Genomic DNA, 14,120 nt, shown 5'->3' with positions numbered 1-14,120 from the left:
ACATTAAAAGTAGGTTTGGTACTACTCTAAGGAGTTATTTGAAAGCAGAGACATTTTGTGAGTGTTTTATGAATTTATCCCAAAGAGATAGATTCATGAAACACCAAAACTATTGTTCCAATAATTTGCCTCAATCTTTGACATACATTCTTGACTGTATGATGGAATTAATCATCCTATTTACGGGTACTATTTCTCACATCTTTTTATTATGATGTCATAATATTGAAGTCACCTACGATGTTATAGACAAATAGTTTGAAGTAGATATTGATTTCGGTTAGACTTTTTTAAAAGTAGATGGATCAATGTGTCATAGTGCCATCCTTCATTCTTAGTTTATATATATATATATATATATATATATATATATATAGAGAGAGAGAGAGAGAAAGAGAGAGAGAAATTGATAAAAACTAGACATTTAAGTCAGGAAAAATAGATAAAACCCAGACACTTAAGTCACACTTAGGTCAGGGATAAAGCATGAAGCCTTTAAATTTTTGCTAAAAAAATGTTTTAAATAAAATATAAACACCTTAATCTATATAAAAACTATTTTGATATAAAACATGTTTTAAATCAAGTTGTTTTTAGAAAAAAATACCGATTTTTCTATTATCAAAATGTTGATGAGATGAGAATCATTCATTTTTATTTATTATAAAAACAATATTAAAACTTAAAAAATGATCAACTTAATATATATTTTGCATCAGCCGATCCTTAAGATCATATTGGTAGGGTTAAATTAAAAAAAAAAAATCAGTTTAAATATCAAATTCAAAGGATCTGGTTTTGTTTCTACCAATCACTCTATATATGTATGTACAAAACCATTAGGTAAGAGACATGTAGCAACCACACGTCTTAATTTTGTGTTAAAAAATATGGTAAACAAAATGTGAATATCCTAAAATGTTCATAAACAATAATTCAACATAAATCACGTCACAATTCAAGATATTTTTGTAAAAAAATTGATTTTTCTATTATCAAAATCTTGATACTATAAGAGCTATTCTTTTTTCTATTATTTAAAAAAAGCATGATTAAAGTCAAGAAATCATTCACTTAATGCATGCTCCTCATCAAATCACTCTTAAGATCATTGCATAAAAAAACACTTTAATAATTATTTTTAGTAGGTTAGCGGAAAAGGAGAAACACTTATTTTTTTCTTTTCAAAATGCCATGAAAATTGATGGCGTTCATATTCTCAGTAGCGAAGAAGAAGTTCCACTATACAATATTTGTGGTTGCCACATCATCTGGATCTTAACAGGATTCTTTAACCCTCATCACCTTTCAATCACCTACGGAAAGAGTCATCTTATCATGAAAATTGAGAAGAAGGATCGAGGTAAGCTCCACTGCTATCATTTCCCAAGTAACTCTAATTTCCTTTTCCGGTCATGACAGAAATTTCGTTGGGTCAATCTTGCGACAAGGATGATGCATTTGTAAAAAATGTAAACGAAAACAAAGATTAATTTTGCCAATAACCAAAGTTCATGTTTACGACTAACAAAGTGAATAAGAGCAGAACGGAGCTTTCGGAAATAGGGAAAGTTTTAAAACGGTCCTCATGCATGGGCACCCATGACACCTCTCTCTCTCATTCTCTCTCTCTCTCCGCCCTCCAAAAGGAATAAAAGGAAGTAGGTGATTTTGGCTTCAAGTGCATAGGACAGACGGATGAATCGTAAGGGTGATGAAGGCGGTCTTCTGAAATCCCATTTTCCTTGCTGAATTACACATGCCAATTAATAGTTGGGAGCCATTTGGGCGAGAATACGTGGCATCCGGTGGCAAGTTCTACCTTGGACTCTGTTTGCCACCGCCATGGTTTCTTGCCTCGTCTACCACCTTCAGTTTGGAATTAGCTTCTCCATGGTAACTGATCTTTGCAGAACTTGTCTCGAGACGCAGGAGGTAATTTTTTGGTTATTCTTATTCTTTTCTTTTCAAGAGATTGTTATCCTTTTTTCTTGTATTTGATGTTGGTTTGATTGTCAAGTCTTTCTTTTCTGTGGCTTTGCTTATGATATTCATTGGGTGTTGCGAGCGTTAGCTTGTTATATTCATTGGGCGGGGAATGATTCGGCTGCAGTTTCAATTTATGCCTCTTTGCTTTAGATTTTCCCATTATAGTGCTTGAGTTAGGTTGCTAATTTCACGTTTAAATATGTATGCATGAGGTACTAGGATAGTGCTAGTGTGGGCCAGATGCTTTTGGCATTGGATATTAAATGAATGCGTTGCAGACCTGTTGGTTATGCGCTTCTTATCTACTCTTTGGCGGATTACTAATCGATAATCATCTCTTTTCTGGAGAGATGGGGTTATGTGAGGCGTATAGCTTCATTTATTTACTGATCATTGTTGTGTAATAAATGGGTTTAACTGGTACTGCCGAAATAAGCTCCGTAATTTCCTTTTTTCGACGTAAATGAAGACTTAGTAATTGTTGTAATCTTTTTCTTTGTGGTAATTGGAACATTTATTGGACACTTTTGTATATCAAGGAGCCATCCACAATGTTCAGATGCTTACCATGAAATTTCTTGTTTGCATGCCTGAGAAATTGCTCTTGATAAGGGAATCGACTCTGGATTTTCTTCAATTTTAGAGGTTAAGGCATAATTCTACATGGTTTAGCAATTGCTTCCTCTAGGTAATTTGTTGAAGAAGCACCAGTTTATTTTTTATGCCTGCTGCTTATATTACACGAAAGCGTTCATGAATGATCTGGGGCGCGTGAAGACAATGTCTACTGACGTGAAAGTGATTATGAATTATATGGTTGCATGATATGCCTTTCCACGTGTTTTGATTGATTATTAAGTGTATGATTGCAGCTCCCTGTCATAGGTCTTCTTTGAGATGCAACTGACTGTGGATTACGTGGTATTGTGGGACATGCTTCCATGTTATCAATCAGTCATATATAATTTTTCTCTCTTCCATTTCAGAAATTCATTAGCTGGAAAAGAAGAAGTCGTTCTCGATGGAGAAATACCTTGGCAAGGACTTCGATGAGACGTTTGGGGAGGTGCCTAAACTGCAAACCTATCGGAAAATCACTCTTCTACCTCTTGTTTTCCTCATCTACTATGAAGTGTCTGGTGGCCCTTTTGGTATAGAGGACAGTGTTAGGGCTGGTGGCCCTCTTTTAGCACTCCTGGGGATTCTGGTCTTCCCCATCGTATGGAGCATCCCAGAAGCCTTAGTTACTGCAGAATTGGGCACAATGTTTCCTGAAAATGGAGGTCATGTTGTTTGGGTTTCATCAGCCTTGGGGCCATTTTGGGGATTCCAAGAGGGGTGGATGAAATGGCTTAGTGGGGTCATAGACAATGCCTTGTACCCTGTTCTCTTTTTGGACTATTTGAAATCGGAGGTTCCCTTTCTAGGGGAAGGATTACCAAGGATGTTGGCTGTGTTGCTATTAACTGTAGCTCTTACATATATGACCTATAGAGGATTGAACATAGTTGGATGGACTGCCATAGTAGTGGGTGTTCTGTCTATTGTTCCGTTTGTTGTAATGGGAATTCTGGCCATACCAAAGATTAAATCTAACAGATGGTTAATGGTTGATATAAGTGATGTGGACTGGGAGCTATATCTAAACACACTATTTTGGAATCTCAACTATTGGGGTTCAATTAGCACTCTTGCAGGAGAAGTGAAAGATGCAAAGAGGACTCTCCCAAAAGCTCTTTTTTATGCACTTATACTGGTCATTTTTGGATACTTTATACCACTCTTGACTGGAATTGGAGCTGTTCTCCATGACAGGGAATCTTGGACAGACGGGTACTTTTCTGATATTGCAATGATGCTTGGTGGGGCTTGGTTGTGGTGGTGGATTCAGGGTGCATCTGCACTATCCAACATGGGCATGTTCATTGCTGAAATGAGTAGTAACTCGTTTCAGCTTCTTGGGATGGCAGAGAGGGGGATGCTTCCTGAAGTATTCAGCAGAAGGTCATTTCATGGTACTCCTACGGTGGGAATTCTTTTCTCTGTTTCTGGCATTGTTTTCCTTTCTTGGTTGAGCTTTCAAGAGATCATTGCTGCTGAGAATTATCTTTATTGTTTCGGAATGATCCTGGAATTTGTGGCATTCATGAGCCTTAGGGTGGAGTATCCGACAGCAACTCGGCCATATAAAATACCAGTTGGGACTGTTGGTGCTGTGTTATTATGTATTGCTCCAACAGCTTTAATTTTTGTGGTTCTGGCAATTGCTCCCCTTAAGGTCATTGCTGTAAGTGTTTTCGCTGTGCTCTTTGGTTTTGTACTCTATCCGTATCTTGAGTACATGAACAGGAAGAAAGTGCTAAAGTTCTCCGTGGCCACTGATTTCTTTGATCTCCATGCGATGGATAACGAAGGTGCTGAATCAAATATAGAACGAACTGGCCTTCTCTCTGTTCATGGGAGGCGATGATTTTTATTCCTTTTATAGCAGGAAACTAGATTTTGCTACTCTGTTAACCAGTACGATTTCTGTACTTTGATGTTTACTTAATGCACACTTCTAATTTGCATCTTAAACATGTTGTCTCTTTCTTTCATCTGATTTCAACAGCAAATTTCTGTTTTTTGCTCATTCTTGTCTTAAACTTTGGTATATAAACCCCAGTTCGTATATCTAACGACTCCGTCTTGCTTGCGGATGTTTTAGTTCCATGGGTACAGTCCCTCCTCCTTTCTGATCTTCCTCCGACATGAAATCCCAGTGTTATGCCAACACAGGAAACGCTGCTGAACAGGGATACAAACTTACAGGGTCCCCTTTTGCAATTTGCACTGCTAGGAGGTTGTTTTAATTTTTAAAACCTTCAATAGTGAGTTGAAAACATGTTTCGCGTTTCTTGGCATAATCTCGTAACAGGTCGCTTGAACCGAGGTTGCCAACTGAAAATGGAAAGCTGAAGACAAAAATCAGAAGAAAGGAGGAGGGAATGGACAAGGAAAATTGGTTGCATTCAAGAAATTGAATTGTAACTTCATGCATGTTCTTATTTCTTATCTACATAACAGCCACTCTCCGCGGTGAAGGTTATAGTTAATTAACAAGTTATAGTTAATTAACAAGCTAGTTCTCAATTTTTTTTTCCCTTTTGGTTGATAAGCAAGAAGCAGGGAACGAACAAGGAAACACGGATGGATTCGAGAAACTGAATTATATGTTCATGTATTGGCTTATCTACACGCAAACAGAGTTCTCACTGCGTACCATTTAGCAGTTAACTCCTTTAGCTTATTACTTTATGCGCCTGCCGGTATATATTTCACAAAATTCAATATTTGAAAACGAAAGATACTGCCTCATTTTTTCGATGAAAAATGTCTTTCTAGATAAGCATCTAAATGAACTGGTTTTTATTGAAGCATACGTACATGTAAGATCCAAAGCTTCCAAATGATGTATGCGCCTTAAATTAATTGTGTATCGTTTCACATAAGCTCCAAGTGCTTGGTATCACCAGTTCGGCGAATTTCTTTTGCCAATTAGCTTCTTTTAAAGTATCATTGACTCATTGCCCGATAAGATGACTACCACTGTTCTATTATTACATGTTGATGGGATAATCCTTCGTGGCAACAATTCCTCCTCGATCACTCAATTTATTTTTCTTGTTAGCAACAAATTAGCTTTGAGTACTCTTGTCCCACTTCATTACTATTGGAGATTGAGGATCACTCTCTCAAATGGGTTGCTTAAAGTCACTGCGATAGTGCCTTTGTTCTAGGGTGACTCCAAAAGTGTAACGCCTCGTTTTGTTTTTGGGCAGGTCGGGTCGGGACCCAGACCCAGACCCGCAACTTACCGGCGTAAGAGCCCGACGAGGCTGTTCTCCCTCGTCCTCCTCTCTCTCTCCCCCTTCGTTGCCTCTCTTGTTGCTAGGGAGCTCCACGCGAAGAAGAAGCAGGCGGTAGTGGGTGACAGTGGCGACGCACGGGCCAGCGGTGGTGCTGCTCTGGTAAGCCCTCCCAACCGCTCTCTGCCTCTTCTTCTTCTCTTTCCCTTCTTCTCTTTCTCCTCCTCCCTCTCTTTTCTGTCGACTCCCATTCTGTCCCTTGCTCTTCTCTCATCTCCCTCTCTAATCCGAGCTTCCTCCCGACAGCTCTCATGTTCCCTCACTCACCCTCACGTTTTCGTCTCTCTTCTCACGCACTCTCACCCTCACTGCCGTTTTCCCTTTTTTTGTTCGAACCCTCTCTCTGTCCCTCCTCTCTGCCAGTGCCCTTTTCTCATTTGTTTTCAGCTTCCCACACCACCACCGAGGGCCTCTTCTAATGACATACCCCTTTTTGAATTTCCTTTGGTCGATTTTTTGACTCGTTTATGGCTTTTTGGTTAATGTGCAGCGTGCGAACACATCTTTTCCCTCATAGCAGTGAGGTGAATGCTTTGGTGGTGGCGGCATTAAGGAATTCTAGCAGTTTGGGGGCTTTTCGAACTCGTGGGGTGGCTGCCGAGAGGATTGCAGCAGTTTAAACTATAATTTTGGGGTGAGTGAGGTTTAATCAAGCCTAAATCAACTATTATTTTCTATTAGAGCATGTACAATTATTGTTTGAATATGCTAGAATTTTAGAATTTTATGATTAGGGATGCATGTTAATGACCTTGCTTTTTGAGGAACGTTTAAGATTATGTTGGAGAAGCGATAATTCACGTATATATCGATTTTTTAAGCTTGAGGTGTTGATTTTCGAAGCAATAGGAAAGTATGGTAGAGATTGTGATGTTGTGTGGAAGATTTAAAACCATCTTAGTGAGCACGTGGCACATGCTTTTGTGAATGGGTATATCTTGGAGTTATTTGGGAAAAGCATACGTAAGTTGGATATGACTATGGGGTTGACGCCTTTGAAGAAACGACACAGGCAAGTGAGTAAATCTCTTGTTGTGTTTTTTGCAAGAGTTTTCACTGTATTTATAATGTTTACATGGTTGATACAGAAATGGTAACTAGATACAACGTGATGAGGCAGCTATACATATGGTAAGGAGTTACATCAATTGAAAATCTTCATTCGCTGGAATGAATCTTCACACGGCAATTCCTGATTGCCAATCTTCATTTTCTTGCCTTATTTCTCCACACGGTAATCCTTGATTGCCTCTTTCCTTAATGCTTCACACGGTTTGACATCTATTTCCTTAACATGCTCCCTCAAGCTGAATGTTGGATCAGCCACGTTTAGCTTGTCTCGAAATGATTGAAATAAACCAGTGCTGAGAGCTTTCGTCATTCCATCAGCCACTTGCTCAGCGGAGCGTATGAATTTAACTTGGATATTTCCTTGATTGACATGATCTCGAACAAAATGAAAATCCACTTCCACATGTTTAGTTCTAGCGTGAAAGACTGGATTAGCTGCAAGGTATAATGCTCCAATGTTGTCACACCAGAGAACAGGTGAAGATGAGGAATTTATCTCTAATTCTTTGAGAAGAGCTTTTAACCAAAGCAGTTCAGCAGCTGCACATGCTAGGGATTTGTATTCCGCTTCAGTACTGGATCGGGCTACAGTTCTTTGTTTTCTAGAAGCCCAAGATATGACATTTTCTCCTAGGAACACAGCAAATCCACCTGTAGATTTTCGGTCTTCTGGGCTTCCAGCCCAATCAACATCTGCAAAAGCACAGAGTTGCAATGTTGACGATCTTTTGAAGTGCAAAGCATAGTGACTGGTGCCACTCAAGTATCGCAAGACTCTCTTCACCATGATCCAATGATTCATTGTAGGAGAAAGCATGAATTGACATGCTCGATTAACAGCAAACGCTATATCCGGTCTAGTAAGGGTTGCATATTGTAACGCCCCTACCACACTTCGATACAATGAAGGATCATCAAAGGACGTCGGAGATGATGCTTTGTCTTTACTAGTACTCATCGGTGAAGCAGTAGGCTTAGCCCTGGCCATATTGGTACGTTTGATGATGTTGGTGATATAAGAATGTTGGCATAGATATAATGAGTGTGCTGTCCTTTTGACTTCAATCCCAAGAAAGTACGATAAGGGTCCAAGATCCTTTACTGAAAATGTAACCTGGAGTTGTCGAATAACCCAATCAATAAGAGATGGAGACGAGCCAGTAACAATTATGTCATCAACATAAACAAGTATGTAAATGTTATGTTTGTCTTTGGAATAGATAAACAGTGACGCATCCGATTGTGAGATGAAGAAACCAAGCTTTTGAAGATGACAACTGAGCCGTTGATACCATGCTCGGGGTGCTTGTTTGAGACCATAGATAGCTTTTTCCAGTTTGCATACATAAGTAGGATGTTCTTGATCTTCAAATCCTTCAGGTTGAGTCATATAGACATCTTCATGAAGGTAGCCATTAAGAAAAACATTGTCAAAATCAAGTTGACGAAGAGGCCACCCATATTGTATGGCTAAGGAAAGTAAAACCCTAATAGTAGTGGGTTTTATTGTTGGACTGAATGTTTCCGAGTAGTCGATGCCTTCTTCTTGAAGAAAACCACGAGCAACAAGACGTGCCTTATGTCTAGCGATGGTCCCATCAACATTCCGCTTAATCTTGTACACCCATTTTGAGCTAATGACATGAAGGTCAGAACGTGGGGGAATGAGTCGCCACGTTTTATTTTCTTTGAGTGCCTTGATCTCATGCTTCATTGCTTGCTGCCAATCACCATGTTTAATTGCTTCTCTGAAAGAGGATGGTTCCTTTTGATCGAATATAGCACAAAAAGTTTTTGGTATCAAGGAACCGGTCATCGATCTGGTGACCATAGGGTGAGTATGCTGAGCTGGTCGAGTGATAGATGAGCTTTCAGCAAGTTCATGTATTGCTCCATTTTCAACCTCGTGTGTGTGCATAAGATTATCTTCCAGTGACAACGGGCTTGGTTGTCGTGGTATGAATGTAGTTTCAGCAAGATCTTGTAAAGGAGAGACAGACATGTCTGAATGAGAGGCTGGAAGTTCAACGACGTGTGGCACAAAAGAACTTTGGTGATGAGATGGTGATGATGCAGGATTGACTAATGAAAGCAGATGATCTTGATATGTCGGCTCGACTAGTGAAGTGCTCATGTTATGAGAGTTGCTGTGGTCAAGATCGAACGTACCTTGATCAATTTGAGCCCTGGGCGTCCATAGAGAAGAATCAAAAGTTGGTGGTGAATGCCCAATATGCAAACTTTCATCAAAAATTACATGTCGAGATATAAGAGTCCTTTGAAGTGTAGTATCATAACAGATATACCCTTTATGTCTGCTTGCATAGCAAAAAAAAATGCATCGAGTGGTCTTTGGTTGGAATTTGGTGCTGTTTGATAGAGAAAGCAGTGGATAACATATGGCTCCAAAAACTCGTAGATGAGTATAATCAGGCACCTTGTCAAACACCAGTTGAAAAGGAGTCTTTCGTTTGAGCTTGAGAGTCGGGAGCCGATTAATAATATATACTGCCGTTCTGAAAGATTCGACCCAAAACTTATAATCGAGGCCAGAGTCATGTATCATACTCAAACCGGTTTCAACAACATGTCGATTTTTCCTTTCCACTATGCCATTTTGCTCAGGCGTATAGGGACATGAAAATCGATGAAGAATTCCATTTTCTTTACAGAATGACTCCAACACCTTGTTGCAAAATTCTCCTCCATTGTCTGATTTAATGGTGGCAATTTTAGAACTTAATTGATTTTCCACCAAGACCTTAAAATTGCAAACACAGTCAACCACTTCTGATTTTGTCTTTAAAGGAAATAACCATGAGTAGCGAGAGAAATTGTCAACTATTAGAAGAAAATATTTGAAACCATCCTTGGAGAGTACTGGAGCCGGTCCCCAAACGTCCATGTGCAAAATTTCAAGAACTCGAGAAGCATGAAAATCAGAAGAAGGAAATGATTGTTTATGCATTTTGCCAACAAGACATGATTCACAGATCTCTTTTCGAGATGAAGAATTTATTGAAATCAAACAACTAGTATTCAAAAGATTCACAATCCTTTTATTCGAATGTCCTAACCGGCGATGCCATAATTCATATGAGGCTGCATTATTTTGACGTGAAAACCAACTGCTGAAGGCGGCTCTTTCTTGATTCTCGCTAGCTCGCTTAAGTGCAATGGGATAGAGTCCATTACGCTTCTTTGGTCCCTGAAGAAGAATCCTGTTTGTTCGCCGATCCTTGATCACAAATTCATATGGTGAGAACTCAAAAATACAGTCATTATCAGTAGTAAATTTTCCGACTGATAACAAATTGTGAGCAATAGTGGGAACATGGAGAGTATTCTTTAGTTTAAAGGAATTCTCATCAACATCAACTAATAGATCACCAGTATGTTTAATAGAAAGGCGAGAGCCATTACCAATCATGACGTTTTCTTGTCCATCCTGAAGAGCTTTGTTGTGCATCATATCATCACTTGCTACAATATGGTTTGTAGCCCCTGTATCTGGGTACCAGTATTCATTTAATGAGTCCTGCAGACTCATGGCAGAGTAGGCTTGTGGAATGTCATAGCATGTGCGAGCTGAGTGCCCCTTCCGTCCACAATATTGACAAACAATAGGAGGACGTTGGTATTGTGAATTGGTCGTACCAGGTTGTATTTGTGACTGAGGCCGATTTCCACGTCCCTGAAATTGATATCCATGACCACCTTGATTTCTTCCTCCTCGACCACGAAAAAATCCTCGGCCTCGGCATTGCCCACGAAAAACATTGAATGCAGTTTGGTTGACAATCTGCGATGCTGGCTGAACAAATTCAGTCGAGTTTATTGAAGTCGACTTAAGTAGGGCAAGCCGTTTTTCTTGATTGAGCAGAAGATCAAAAAAGTTCAGAAAATGAAAGATTTGATGATGATGGGCCAGTAAGCATGGTTATAAAACTTTCATATTCAGACGATAATCCATTAAGTGTGACTTGTACTAAATCTTGATCAGAAATTTCTTGACCAGCAGTAGATAAAGTATCCGAAAGAAATCTGATTTGATCTAGATAAGCTTGCATAGACATACTTCCCTTCTTGATAAGAAGCAACTCCTTACGCAACAACATGATTCTCAAAGGAGATTGAGAACCATATGATTTCTCAAGAGTCGACCAAGCATCATAGGCAGTTTTGGCACGCATAATCTGCCCCAAGACAGCTTCAGTGACTGTTGCCTTGATCCAGCTTAATGCAAGTCGATCCAGCTTTCTCCATGCTATAAAATCTGGATTTACTTCAGATTTGCCGTCCTTTGTTATCTCCTTTGGTGGTTCGACTTGAGTCCCATCAACAAATTGAAGAAGATCTTGAGAGTCCATTACAGACTCTAGTTGACTTCGCCATAACAAGTAGTTATCTCGATTGAGTTTGATGGAGACCAACGCTGCAGCAGCGTTCCATTGTATAGGCGACGGAGCAGCCATGGTACTTAGACACCAATGAAGTCCAAAATCTACAATATGTGTTTAATATAAGGTCCAAAAGAAAAATAGGGTGCCGCAGCCAAAGGGTTACCGTGTCTGCCAGGAGCTTGTCGGGCAAGGGGGCGAGCAGTGGGCAGGGCTCGTGAGGCAAGGGGCGAGCGATGGACGGATGACAGCAGGGGCGAGCGATGGACGGATGACAGCAGGGGCGAGCGGTGGGCGGATGACAGCAGGGGCGAGCGGTGGGCGGATGACAGCAGGGGCGAGCGGTGGGCGGATGATGGCTGTTCGGCAGTGGGTAGATGACGATTGGGCAGATGGTGGGCGAGTGGTTGGAGATGACGGCTGGGAAGCAGTGGGCAGAAGGGGTGAGCGGTGGGCAGAGCTCATCGGGCAAGCTGCGAGCGATTGGAGATGACGGCTGGGTCTCCTCTACTCGACGTAGGGTAAACCTAAAATGAGAACAGAGGAGGCACCGGGTTCTTGAAGCCTGTTTCACACGTTGAAGAGGAAGAAGAAACAGCAAGGGAGGCGGATGAAAAACAGAGGATTCCAGGTAGATGGTTTTGGGTACAATTAGAGGAAGGCACTGGCGACGGTTTGCTGCAGAACAAGTACGCTGAAAAAGAAAGGAACTATGGCTGAACAGAAGAGCAGCAGGAATTTGGATAAGAAAGACCTATCCGACGACCGTGCAGAGAAACCAAGGCTGCATAAGAAAATATGAAGCCTGGCTCTGATACCATGAAGAAACGACACAGGCAAGTGAGTAAATCTCTTGTTGTGTTTTTTGCAAGAGTTTTCACTGTATTTATAATGTTTACACGGTTGATACAGAAATGGTAACTAGATACAACGTGATGAGGCAGCTATACATATGGTAAGGAGTTACATCATTTGAAAATCTTCATTCGCTGGAATGAATCTTCACACGGCAATTCCTGATTGCCAATCTTCATTTTCTTGCCTTATTTCTCCACACGGTAATCCTTGATTGCCTCTTTCCTTAATGCTTCACACGGTTTGACATCTATTTCCTTAACAGCCTTGACTAAAGAAAGCAAATGAGAATTGGATTGAGATGGATTGATTGAAACATTGAATTTTGACGTTTGGTGGCAACGTCAAGAGGTTAGGAGGAGGCCTATTGGAGGGCTTGTGGGTCAACACTACCCGTCGACACCTTCATGAGGCGATGACATGTGCCTCAATGATTTTGTTTTATGTTTGTTTGGATTATAAAGGTAACTAGTAGAAATCTTATCTTGTGGTTATGTCTGCAAGTACACCGGGCACGTCCCGTAGACCTTAAGTGACCAGTTTCGAAGCTCGAGACATTTTGAAGAGTCTTGTGGGCACATGACAGGTATGACAACATTCCAAGCAAATCCCTGTCTGGGGCAAATGTGTGTTCTTAGAATCCGATTGTGTTGTGATTGATTGATTGTTCTGTGAGTGAATGAGAATATGCATGCAAATGAATTGATATATGATATGGTTTGTTTTGAAAAGGTATTAGAAGCTTGTTTTGAAAATGTTACGCATTTGTATGTGCATGCTAGAATTGATAATTGTTTAGGACAAATGAGATGAGGTATCGAGTCGAGTGTCTCCTCGACCTCAATTGTGCATTAGAAAACATCCTAAAATGATAACTGCATAGGACAACTACGAGCCCATCACAGATCGAGACTACTCTATGTGGTTTGACTAAGTTTTTCAAAAATATGAAATTGTGATAATAAATATGAATATTTTGTTTTGTTGCATACACATTGCCATGGGCAATAATGCAAATGAATGAAATGGAGGGTAGTTGTACCCATATTGTTATGACGGCTAGCCAAGACTGTTATTGATATGTGTAGCCCTCGTGTAGAGGCAATTGGAGGTGTGGATGCACTCGTGAAGTGAACCAACCTCATGAGCTAGCCAATTGTTTGGTGATTGTGCAATTAAAAGTATAAGAATAAAAGAATAAGAGATGAGAGACCAGTGAGATGTGGCTATGTGTTTGAGAGTTGTCTCGCTTTCGCCACTGGTCTTGCCTGTTTGGAGTGCAGGCGGTGCAAGGCCCTAGGGTACTATTGTGTGATGTGCTTGAAGCGTTGGGCTATCGCCTTCCCAATCTAGGTGTCCTAGGGAAAGCTGAGTATCTCTCCGTGAAATTCACATACCCATGAATGATTGCTCTACCGCTGCAGCGGATGAATGGATCCATACTGTTATGGGCCACTACGGGAGTTGTCTCTCGGCTATGGGCCGCCCATGGTGTGCACGTGCCTGTGTTTGCACTCACAGGAACTGTCAATTCACTAAAGCTAATGAAAATGAAAGTATGTGAATGAATGTATGTGAACGAATGTATGTGATTGATGAGCATGTGAATGATATGAATGAAATGAAATGTTTAAGCATGCTTTGCATGTGATTGAGATTGTGTTACTGTGGCCCTTGAGTGGCCTTTACATGTCGTGGTCTATGTTAGAGGTTTTCTTGGCAAATGATGTGGCTATGCCCTGACACGACATGATGATTGTTCTCAGATTTGAGCCCTACCTAAGAGGGTTTGAAATTTTCCTGGCTTGTTGTCATACTGTGAAAACTAAGTCTTCTGTTGTTTCATTTTTCAAGTTTTGGTGGACCAGGAGCAACAAGTTGAGTAGATGACTTTACT

At 40.4% G+C, this 14,120-nt stretch overlaps 1 protein-coding gene across 1 annotated transcript; it reads left to right on the top strand.

Moving 5' to 3' along the window:
* The first annotated feature begins 1,676 nt into the window (after window positions 1-1,676).
* LOC116265857 (probable polyamine transporter At1g31830) lies at window positions 1,677-4,459 on the top strand. The gene is made up of 2 exons (XM_031646812.1): window positions 1,677-1,935; window positions 2,976-4,459. Exon 2 carries the CDS (start codon window positions 3,011-3,013, stop codon window positions 4,457-4,459), a length of 1,449 nt encoding a protein of 482 aa, XP_031502672.1. The 5' UTR covers window positions 1,677-1,935; window positions 2,976-3,010.
* Window positions 4,460-14,120: the final 9,661 nt, after the last annotated feature.

This window comes from Nymphaea colorata, chromosome 12 (genome assembly GCF_008831285.2).
Source record: "Nymphaea colorata isolate Beijing-Zhang1983 chromosome 12, ASM883128v2, whole genome shotgun sequence".
Taxonomy (NCBI): Eukaryota; Viridiplantae; Streptophyta; class Magnoliopsida; order Nymphaeales; family Nymphaeaceae; genus Nymphaea; species Nymphaea colorata.
This window is presented reverse-complemented; position numbering and strand designations above follow the sequence as displayed.